Source organism: Solea solea, chromosome 2 (genome assembly GCF_958295425.1).
Source record: "Solea solea chromosome 2, fSolSol10.1, whole genome shotgun sequence".
NCBI lineage: Eukaryota > Metazoa > Chordata > Actinopteri > Pleuronectiformes > Soleidae > Solea > Solea solea.
In genome coordinates this window covers 27189277-27200982 of record NC_081135.1, presented here as the reverse complement: position 1 = coordinate 27200982, position 11706 = coordinate 27189277, and the positions used below count along the sequence as shown (strand labels likewise).

The following is an 11706-nucleotide window of genomic DNA, read 5'->3' as shown; positions in this document are numbered from 1 at the left end:
CAATCCACATACTTAATTCTTCAGTTTAGCTCATCATTTGGCGAAGTTTCTTATTCAGCTCCCTCTCTCGGGTTAGGAGGTTGGCACTGTGTCCTTTGAAGGCTTCAAAGTCCTTCAAAAATAATTAGAGGGGAAAACATGTTGAATCTGTCCTAAAGTCTTCATGGGAATTAGGAAATGTAAACTTTCAGTTCTGCCGATTTCCAACAAACCTTTTTAAGCTTCTCATAGTTTGTATTGGATTCACGGAGAGCACACTGGAGCGACTTCACTTTGACATCCAGGTCAGCAGCTTCTCCAAACCTGAGGTAAGGACAATGGCCAACATGACATGTTATACTCGGCAATGCAATGAAAACGTGATACAAATGTTGATATAAATTACAATACAAATTGTACCCATTATCCGGCTCAGAGTGGGATTTTTTCTGTTTCCATTTTCTCGTCAGCTGCTGGATTTCCTCTTGCTTCTCCTGTATTAAGACCAGTTTGTATGTGCACACATACTCTGATTCATTTGGGGTTTTAGTAAATGGAACAAATTTAATTACCTGTATCACTCTCCCTCTTTCTATAGACAGAGACAAGAGTTTTTCCTTCTCTTCTGTAATGTGTGCAATGATGTTTCTCATGTCAGTCTCCTTCAAAGCAAACTTTTCTTCAGCCCTCTCAAGCTTCAGCTTCATGTCTGATATTGAAGAAGGCTACAAGTTTAACTGTGCTTATATTTTGCAACACTTCAGGGAATGATGAAATGTTTACATACCTTTGCTCATCCCTACAGCTTGTCTTTGCTTTTGCTCACTGTCCTGCACTTGATCTAGTAGTGATGCCTCCTTGGCTTGATGCCGAGTTGCTTCGTCCAGGAGTCTTGATTGGCATTCGGCTAATTTCTCTCTGAAACATAAACGTAAAATGCAGCATCAGAATTACCAGCTTGATGTCAATATGAAATAATGAATGGACCAGTGCCAAACCCAAATATGTTCAAATTCTGTTTAATCACCAGTACGACTGATTTATGTCGCTATTAGATCAATTTACCCATATTCTTTTTCTTTATTTGTGTAATTCTCTGTCAGCAGTTTCATTTCTTGCATCAGATTGTGCACAATCACTTCTTCATCTTGTACTTTTTGGGAGAAAAGTGTGTCGTTTTCCGACTGCAGCCGTTTGTTTTCCATCTTTAACTGGGCGTTGTGATTTTTGTACTCATTCATGAATGCAATAACTGATTGATTGTTGGCAGCTAGATCCATGAATCTCATCTCTAATAACTCTGCTCTCTTGCTCTTGGTGTCCAGTTCTTTCTGGCTGACATTTATTCTGTCCTCCAGCTCTGTGTTCATTTTTTCCGAGGCTTGGTATTGACAAAGCAGTTCATCTGCTCTCTGTTTCAGTATGCAGATCAGACTTGACTGTTCATCCATCCTCGAACGCAGAATTTCTGTCTCAGTCATATCCACAGCGGAGAGGTTTAGAAGTTTGTCCATTGACCTTTGAACACTGTCCATATGCTTGAGAAAAAGAAAAAAAGCACAGTGTTACATACAGACAGAAAAGTGCTTGTTTCCTGAGAGATTTTGAAACATAAAATGTAAAATTGTATATACAACAAAATAGAGTACATCATTTTTTTTTTTTTACAGTTTGGGCATTAATTCGGACAGGAAAACTGACAACTGACTCTGTTGTGTTGCCAAATTATGTGCCCTATAGATCACTAACAATAATTAGTTAAACTTTCAAGGACAGGCCATTTATGGTTAAATAAGCTGCATTATTAACCACAATGTTTTATTATGTCCTATATTGTGGCTAAAACTGTATTATTATTTATTTATTTATTCATATATATATAACTAATCAGATATAAATTTGACACATTGCTTTAGAAATTTGATCAAATAAAAAACAAAACAAAAAACTGCTATTTAATAAATATCACATCCACAGTAGTTGTTGGTTTGGGGAAGAATTAAAATAATTAAGCGAATGTCAAACAACAAATGTGATTCACACATAAAAGATCGTAGTTTATAATCAGTATTTTAATGACATTTTCCGCTGACTCATCATGAACAAATTGTGAAGTGTGCACAGATTTGCTTTCACATACCTCCGTAGACTTCATGAAGTTGTCATCATTTCTCTGTGGAGTTGTCATAATGCGGAAAATACGCGGAAACTACACACAACTTGCTGTTATTTGTAGTATTAAGACATTTTTAGAGGTTTTGTTGATCGGTCGCTAGGGGCAATCAAATGTTATGTTCCTGCAATTTCCAGGAGCCTGAGCTGTTGCAACAGCGCCGCCTATTGACTTGCTTGCGGTTTCAGGGCCACACATACCAAATACCCTATATTTTTTTTTGTTTTATATTTGTATGTACTGTTTAACCACATATACAGTTTAAGACGTTTATCAGGAACTCATTTACTCATGACAACCGTCTTGGAGTGGAGCCTCTGTGATCATAGGTCGACGTACAACCGCAAGATGGCGGTGTTCGGCTACTTATCGGCAGCACCAACTCAGGGGTAAACTATTTTACTAAACATGCTCACGTTTCGTCTCTTTTTAGTATACTTTGACTTATTTTCGTGTAACGGTCGTAGGTTCTGTTAATTTTTTTTTTATTTTTTATTGTTGGAGCTAGCTTTGTGTTTATTTCGGGACTACGACCAAATGTATAGCTTTTCAACTTCAACGTGTTTCGTCGGTTTAATTATGTAAATATACTCTAATAATGACGTAAAAAGGCGGTATGCGAATAAAAATGTTTAATTTCACGTTTTTAAATTATTTAATTTGTTCCGTACATTGTCGTTATTGGTGTATTTTGCGACATGTACATATGTGGTCGCTGGCTTTACGTTAGGGGACTATAGCCTAACGTACAACGGTAAATGTGTGGCTTTTCATTTCTTTATACATCAGTTTACTATGTAAATGACTCTATACTGACTTGACAGTTGTTTTGCCACATGTGTAAAAATAAATGTAATATAGTGAAATCAGTGTAAAAACGTGTACTTTGAATAAGTGGCATGTTTGGTAAGGTTTGTTCCTTTTCTCTTCTTTTTCTAATGTTTAGCTCATAGTTCTATCCTTCGGAGAAAATGAGTGTGAAAGCAATATTGTAAACAGCAGCTGTGAGTGGCATTCACGGGAAAAGTCGGAGCAGCATGGTATTATGCAGATTCCAGGGCCAGAGAGGGGATTTATTTATCCGAAGGGCCGAGGCTGGGTTGGGGGAGCGGCTCTCCTGGCCTTTGTGCACGCCCCTTTTCATCAACTAGAGGGACAAGAAAGACAGAGGAAAGCAACAGCATCCCATGCCCAGTCCTCCACAGCTCTTCCATCTGCACAGCAGAGCTGGACGGACCAGCCAGAATGTGGAGAGCATTGCTATTTAACCTCATCTTCATGTGCTGTGTGAGATGGTGCCATTCTGAGGGTAAGTACTTTGGCTTTTTTTTTTTTTATATGTGTCTTTTATTTTTCTCATTTTCTTCTGTCAGTTACATGATTCATTGAGGCAAGGCAGAGTTGTTGAGCTGCCAGTAATTCACCCCCAATGCACTTGTTGCTTAATCAAAACAAGCCACTTTTTGTGGTTGAGTTTCATTAAAATGCCTTTTGTGTCAAAGCAAAGAAAAAGTATCCAAGTAATGAGGATTGTGTAAGTTTTGATGAGGACTGAAGATGCTAAACTGAACGAAGCCTACGAAAACAACATTGGTGAGGCTCCAGAAAGCCTCCTTTTGAATGGAGCTGCATGATATCACCTATCCATTTTGTTGTGGCCACTAGTTGAAGAAATTCTGGCTGTAGAGCTCAACGTTTTACAACATAGTATTGCTTTAAAGGTTAGACACAAAGCCTTTCTCAGACAGATTGGAAGTTCTCTTGAGGAACTTTTGCCTGGGCTTTACTGTTGCTAGGTAACAGAAAAGAGCATGTGACTTACAGACAATCTGTGAGGACTGAGAGCTACTGGTACAAATCTCATTCAGCAGAGCAGATTTCACACCGGAAAAACACTAATTCGAACAGATTGCAGCTCGTGGATGAACTTAGTTCTCCAATGTGCTGGCAGTGACCGTCAAAATGCTCATACGCTGCTCTTTATACGCAACATGTTTGTCTCTCTCTGTCTCAGTTGGGTCCTACTTCTCAAATGTAATCTGCTTTCTTTTTGCTCAACCCTTAGTACGTAAGCTCCTTAGTGTGAATCAAGCAACTAATTACACTGCAGGTGCTGCAGAATGGAACCATTTCTACCTAAGTAGCAGTTTGGAGCTGAGAAAAAAAAACTTTAGTAAGAGTAAGATCACAACTACAGCTTTGTTTTTTATTTATTTGTTTGATATGAAACATCCTGAGCCCATTTCCTCACTTGGTAGCAGACACGCAAAAAAAAAAAAAAGAAGTCTACATGCCAATAACTGTGCTGACCCTAGACTGGTATCTGAAAAAATACCCTTTGTCATTTCCTTTCAATCACAGCAGTCTCGGTACTTGAACCTGAAATTTGCTGATGACAACTGAAATGACTTTGTCAGCATGTTCATGTTAATTATTAGCACAGTTTTGTGGATATTAACAGATAAGGTTAAGATTATGATTATAGCCCACTTAAAAATATATATTTTTAAATGATACATGGGTGCAGTAAACATTACAATAGAAGAGTATTATTTGATCTTTGAAGCTTTTAGTGACGTGTGAATAAAGTTAGAAAATACCAGTAAGATTACTCATGGTTTACTTAAGTAGTTTTACTATAAGGGGACTGGGTGCATTCTCTAATCTCCTCCTGATCCTCCACAAATATCCCCAAGTTTGATCATTGTTTCTCCCACAAGTTCCTGTAACACATTATCCAGGCCTGAGCGTTGAAACTGCTACAGACTGCTTACAGTGGCAATAATAGCTGATGTGACACGATGGGGGGATTTCACGGTGGTGGTTTATTAACTAAGCTCTGCCATTTCTGCTGTTCCTAAACATGTTTTGTCAGTGGAGTGTGTTGTTTTCGCTATTAATATTTGTCCATTGATTCTTAAGTACTTAAATGATGTTAAAAATTAGCTTGTCACTCGACAAACATGTGCAACAGACTCATTAACCACAGAGATGGCTTCGACTTGGAATTATTTACATTATGTATGAATGTGTCAGTCATTTTCTCAATTGATTGATAAGTTAGTATGTAAATCAGAAAGTGGTGAAAACATCCATTACTGGTTCCCAAACCTTTTTACATTACATTACCTGTCATTTAGCAGACACTTTTATCCAAAGTGACTTTAGTACAATCAGCCAGGGGTGGAGTTGAACTTGCGACTACAATGGCTTTTGCACACAGGGTACCGGTCTTAACCAATGAGCCACTCCACCCACGAAATGATAATGTCTTTAAATGCCTCGTTTACCCACAATATGGCGTTTACTACATTTAACATTTAAGAAACAGAATTTTTCGTTTTTAGAGGTTTTTAAAGGTGCTTAAGTAATAGTTAGTGGTAATTAGTAGTTGATGACTAATTGATTAAGCCTTATAAAGAGACAGTCTATTTAGTAATGTAAGTATGTTCTTGTATTACAGTCAGGTGTGTGTAGCAAGTCCGTCTTGATCTTATTTACTCCTGTCAATTTGAATCTCTTAATATGACATTGAGTAAAAACGGTGTGTTCAAAATTTCAAGACACATGAACTTGCCAGCATGTGCATGCTAAACCTTACACCTCTTTCCAGTGTAGGAGCCTAAATCCTTGTGCAACAGTAACACAGCATTAGAAACAAGAATGCAGTTGGCAGCAATCAGGAGCAAATCCTTTCTTTTCCTGCAGCCCCCTCAGTCTAGGTTACAGACGTTGGGGATGGATTCTAGCCATTGACTAACAGCTGCTGAGCCATGGCCCACTATACAGAGGAAAAATAAGTTGTCCATTGCCTGTGACACGTCCTGCTCTGCCACATCTTAATTTGTTGATTAATTTCCCTTGTGATTTTTTTTAAAAGGCTCAAACCAAAAATCATGTTGAATATTCTTCAGTTTCATCCAGACCAAAGCTTTATTCCACACCATGTTTACTTCTTCCCTGTGCTCCCATGGTGCTGCCAAATCCCCCTCTGCTTTTCACTGTTTTGTGTGTAGCAGTAAGAGCCAAAGTCACTTGTTTGGCAATTGACTGCATTCTGCTGCATTGATTTCCATATGAAACGGACAGCAGCACTTCGCTCTGACAGCATGGACAGGTCCAACGTTTCATGCTGCCAGTGGCTGTTTTTACCACTTTTCTCCACACACATTCAGCGAGTGTAGAAAGCTGCACTAAAACAAGACGATACTGATGAAAGCTTGACGACATCTTTCAGGCTCCCCTCACGTGATAAGAAAAGAGAGTGACAGTACTAGAACACAGTTTTCTTAATGGGTGGCCGTGTGAGAGGAGCTTATGTTTCACTTTACTTTAACCTTATCACAGTTAGTAAGACTTACTGTAACTCTGCTTTCTCCTGTCCATCTCCAAAGTGGCACTTTTATGGTGACACTTCCAGTTATGAGTTTGCAGCCCTGCTGGCACCTCTTTTGTACCATTGTAATTTCACAGTGGGGTTTAAGGCATTTGGGGGGTTTCATTCTAATGAAAATTCCTCTACTGCTCTTCTTTGTTGAGCAATAGTAGGGCGTCCTTATCTTCCTGCATGGATAGTGCGGTGCCCTGTCCTGCTGAGGGTTTAAGTTGCTAATTAGAGAAGAAAAATAAAGCTTAAATAAATCACAAAATACTGAACTAATACAATACAAAATATTTAAATAATGTCAAATAAAGAATAACGGCAGGTTTTTCAGGATACAACAAAGACATTTGAGGATTAAGGAACAGTTACAGAAGCTGTCGTCAGAATGTAAGAAGAACCCACACACAAGATCCTGAAAGGTTCAGCTTCAGTGTATCTGTCACCTTTCCCAGAGGTAATGCTGTCAGGAAATACTTGCTGCATTTGAAAGCCAGCAGACTTGTTTCCCCTAAGAATACATGACACCTCAACAGCTGAATGAAAGGCGGCCAAACACATTTTATACATGATATTTTCAAAACCAGATTTCTACATTTTGTTCATTTACTTTTATTTTAAAAATGATCTTCTCTTTTTTGAGATGTGTAAAATAGTGTCATGTAATCCTTAAATTGAATTAAATCACCATTATTAAATAATGTATTTTTCTTTAATACAACAATTCCTAGCCATTGTACTGCACTGTATCTACACTTATCCCAATGGCTTTGCTATAGATGATGCTGAAACCTCTGGGATCACTGCTTTGCAACAAAGGTTTTCTTTGAGCTGATTGTGGGCAATTTAATCATTAGTAAACTGAGTAGGAAAAACAGTTTGCTTCCCGGATAGCTGCTGTAGGAGTTAAACATTCAGCCTGTTTTGCTGGGCTGGTTGTAAAGCAGTTTGGTTTTAATTGACCTACACTTCTTGATTAGAGCATAAGCAAGACTTTTATAGTGGTAACACTTGCTGCTGTGGGTGCATTAAATAGAGGATAAACCCATGACTCTGAACTGACTGTTGGATTGAAGGCACAACATTTTTTACGGCTTTATTTTGTAACTTTTTTTACTCAGAGTTACTCAGGCAAAAGCACATGTAGGACAACATGTCATTATAATTTCAGGTAGCTTTAAGGCAGTGGTCACCAACGTGGTGCCCGCGGGCACTTGGTAGCCCGCAAGCAGCCAGCGAGGTGCCCGTGGGCTCATTTCACTTCACCTCACTTGCATGTATCCAAATGATCACTGAGTAAAATGTCCTGATATTGTTTATAAAAACTGTGATAATCATTAGGAGTAAGCACTGGATTTAATGTGTATGCAATTAAATGCATAATATTCATCATTTAAATGGTAAATTGCATAAAATGTTAATATGGTAGCCCTCCATATTATTCTCTACCCTTCAGGTAGCTCTCGGTCTCAAAAAGGTTGGTGACCCCTGCTTTAAGGCATGAAAGAGGAATTACTGAGATAGAAAATGGCTAATGCAGTATCTGATTTCATCATTTTTATGGTCTGTTATCTGTGGTGATTTGATAAGGCAGGACACACATAGACCACCAACCCCAAACATACACCACCAATCACCACCTCACAGCTCCTCTCATGAAGAATTTGGGTTGAAATGGTTGTGGTACCACCCAGTACCACTATTAATTTCAATTATGTTTCAGACTAGACAGAAACAGCATGCACCATATATCAGGCTGTCGGAGAGACAATCAGAATTACACATTCCATTTTGGACGGGTCTGATGGAGTGCTCTGCCACTAAACTATGCTGCCTGAATCAATCTCCCCTGGAAAATGTCAGGGAAGGTAGAGTGGTAGCACCTTATCTCTACAGATGCCACTCAGTGAGAAACATCAAAAGGAGGCTCAGGATGAGTGCAGTGAAGGTTGTGTAATTGTCGGGAGGATGGCTGGCACGCTTGTCTCCAAGGCTTGTCAATGGTATTAACAGCATGCTTCATCATCAGTGCAAGCCATCCCTGCCCTCTTATGCCATGTTTTTCTATTAATAGACACGAAGCATTTAAGAACTGATCATAATTTCTGAATAAAGGGGGAACACAGAGTTTAAATTTGATGATTTCATCAGAGCTAAAATGGCAAAACACACATAACTGGAATTGTTTAACTGAAGAATGATAACTGTGTGTAGGATGTGAACTGGGGCAGTTTCACTGTGGGTCAGGCCGATGTATCCCAGGTGCCTGGCACTGTGACGGGACATCAGACTGTGTGGATGACTCTGATGAATACGACTGCGGTGAGTTTCTAAAAACCAGAAATATTGTTAGAGAAATAAAAGATGCTTCTCTTTAGTTGAACCTTAGTTTAACAGTGCACCCATCATGTTTTATCATATTTAAATGAAAAATAAATACAGTAGCTAATGTGTAACTGTTCTAAAAAATGAGCTGCTCTGTCTGTATTCCCACAGCTCCGGTAACATGTGATGAAAGCCATTTCCAGTGCTTGAGTGATGGTGAGTGTATCCCAGATGTGTGGGTTTGTGATGATGAGGAAGACTGTGAGGATGGTTCAGATGAGAGGCAACACTGTCGTGAGTATATTTTACAACATCAGCATTTTATATGGGTTGATGTACTGGTTGTAAATGAAACTGTAGTATTCTAAATTATAATCTTGAATGAAGACGTGAGTTTTGACATGTTGAATGTTTTTGAGGCTAAAATATTTAGTTACTAAGGTGCACTTTCTATGTATTTTGAAGAAGATCAAACTTGTTCCAACTCATGTTTTACCGATGTGTCTTGCCTATGTGTTGCTAAATCATCAGCTGGTCGGACGTGTGCCAGTGGCCAGTTCAGCTGCAGTAATGGTGCGTGCATCCCAGGAGAATATCGGTGTGACCATTTGGCGGACTGCTCAGATGGGTCTGATGAGAGAAACTGCCGTAAGTTTTCTCCAGGGTGGTTTCTCTTTTTTATCTGAGGCTCCTGTGGCATTTTAATCAATTTGTTAAGATTAAGAGGCTCGCTGACTGACGGAAAGGGCCACAATATGCTTCTTGTTGTCAAAAGTTGATTGCAGATTCCTTGGTGGATTAGTCAAGCTGAAGTTCAGCTGCTATGCCATTATTGTCCCGACATGGTAAGAACCACAGCCCTGCACACTGTGGTAATCTCACAATTGCATAAAGAGTGCTGTGGTGACTGCCGTTGTTATGGTGGTGGCATTAAATCGGACATCTTTTATCCTACCCATTCACCGAACTCGCCACATTCTCAGGCTGAAAAGAACACAGTTGTCAGGCAAATTTGGATGCATAGCATTTCCCTGATGATGGTTTAATCTTTCAGATTACCCTGAGTGTGCACAGCTGAGATGTGCTAATGGGGCCTGCTACAACCGGACTCAGCGATGTGACCATATACTTGACTGCCGTGACGGCTCTGATGAGGCTAATTGCAGTAAGAAACCAGTCATACATGTCAAAACAACCTTCAGTTGGGCGGAACAGCAGTAATTGCAAGTGAGAGTGTCACTAAATTATTGTTTTGGTCTGTGTCTCTTGTGTTTTCTGTAGCACAGCATTGCAACACGGGCTGGTTTCCATGTCATAATGGATTGTGTGTTCCACAACGCTACGTCTGTGACCATGACGATGACTGTGGAGACAGAAGTGATGAGATAAACTGCAGTATGTAGCCTCTCTATATTTGTATGCTCTTTTGTTAAACCAATTGTCAGCCTAAATATGTTTATCAGGATGGCAACACCCTGATAAACATAACACAGTCTTGGATCTTCTTTGTTTATTAATACTCTCCATTTCTCCTACAGCATATCCGTCATGTAGAGGTAACTACTTCACCTGCCCCAGTGGCCGCTGTATCTATCAGATCTGGCTTTGTGATGGAGAGGATGATTGCGAGGACAATGCTGATGAAAAAGGCTGTGGTACGGATTCATAGATACAGTAAACTCACCATAGGTTAAGTTCATTTATGCTGTTGGGGCCAGCGATATTAGACATTTGGCTTACAGAAAGGTTTACAACTGGAGTTCTCTGTGTGAGCCAGATTCATCTCCAGCCACCACGGCTGATTCGAGCAAGAGAGACACTGTGCCTGTGTAGCTTTAAGTGTGCTATTCAAATGCCTCTTTGTGGCACAAGATTGCGCAGCCCCCCCAAAGGGCTTTAGAATTTCTTCACAAGGCTGTGAAGAGTGTGTGTTTTTAGAGGATGGGCTGCAGAAGCCCTCTGAGCCCCCATGTGACCCCCTTAAAGCTGGCAAAATCCAAAATTAGTAAGAAATGCAGTCCTTAGCTTTGTTCTTTTTCTATGGCGCAGGAGAACTTTACTTTTGGTAAAACTCATTTTTTAACAAACTAATTAAAAGGAAACATGTGTCGTGATTTGGTCAATGATTCAACTGTGCCTGTAGTGTTCTTCTGGTCCGTTCACATTACAGGCAAAACCCAGATGAAACAGTTATCACATATTCTGTATGACAATAGTTACTGGTTGTAAAAACATCAAATCACTAAAACTTTAATCAGTAAAATAAACTAAAAGCGAGTAATAAATGCCAATTAACTAATGCCAAGCGAGTGTAAAAACTGTAGTCCCCAGTGCGTCTTCCTTTGTTTCCCCTTTTATCTGTGAGCCTTCTCAGACAACGGTGACAAGTTGGTTTTATTTGCAGATAATGTGGCCAGGGAGTGTTACCCAGGGGAATGGCCGTGTCCGTCCTCTGGCCTGTGCATCCCCATGGATCAGCTGTGTGACGGGACGGCTCACTGTCCCGGGGGAGAGGACGAGAGTAACAACACTGCTGGTCACAATTGCAGTTAGTACCATCATTATTAGCTGCAAACATCCAATATCATAGAATATCTGAGCCTGAAGTATATTCCTCACTTTTCTTGTTTTGTGTTGGTCAGGTATCTGGAGATGTGCCTCTCTAAGCTGTGAGCATCACTGCCATGCTTCTCCTGATGGAGGAACTTGTTCATGTCCCTCTGGATATGTTGTCAACAGCAACAATAGTCGCTCATGTATAGGTACATTTTACTTTCTTTTTACTCTTAACAGTGGCTGTTAAGAGTTTCTTCAGTTATATTATATTTCTCTTAAAACAATTGATGAT

The 11706-nt window shown here is 39.7% G+C and overlaps 2 protein-coding genes across 5 annotated transcripts in view; one reads left to right on the top strand and one right to left on the bottom strand.

Moving 5' to 3' along the window:
- Positions 1–18: 18 nt before the first annotated feature.
- zgc:172182 (coiled-coil domain-containing protein 89) lies at positions 19–2245 on the bottom strand. Of its 2 annotated transcripts, XM_058622879.1 has the most exons (7): positions 2120–2245; positions 1045–1517; positions 767–897; positions 552–688; positions 400–473; positions 213–303; positions 19–112 (listed from the first exon to the last, which is right to left on the bottom strand). In XM_058622879.1, exons 1-7 carry the CDS (start codon positions 2165–2167, stop codon positions 26–28), a joined length of 1041 nt encoding a protein of 346 aa, XP_058478862.1. In that variant the 5' UTR covers positions 2168–2245; the 3' UTR covers positions 19–25. The 2 variants fall into 2 exon arrangements, with proteins under 2 accessions (XP_058478862.1, XP_058478861.1); XM_058622878.1 differs by having other exon boundaries at positions 400–688.
- Positions 2246–3315: 1070 nt separating this feature from the next.
- Positions 3316–11706, top strand: part of lrp2a (low density lipoprotein receptor-related protein 2a) — a 45032-nt gene continuing 36641 nt past the window's right edge. For 2 of the 3 annotated variants that reach the window (XM_058616433.1, XM_058616434.1), the window contains exons 1-9: positions 3316–3461; positions 8748–8855; positions 9030–9152; positions 9390–9506; positions 9913–10023; positions 10140–10253; positions 10397–10513; positions 11263–11406; positions 11501–11620. In XM_058616433.1, the coding sequence (XP_058472416.1) occupies positions 3398–3461; positions 8748–8855; positions 9030–9152; positions 9390–9506; positions 9913–10023; positions 10140–10253; positions 10397–10513; positions 11263–11406; positions 11501–11620 (1018 nt within the window). In that variant the 5' untranslated portion in view covers positions 3316–3397. The remainder of the gene's footprint in view (positions 3462–8747; positions 8856–9029; positions 9153–9389; positions 9507–9912; positions 10024–10139; positions 10254–10396; positions 10514–11262; positions 11407–11500; positions 11621–11706) is intronic. The other variant, XM_058616435.1, reaches the window with a different exon arrangement.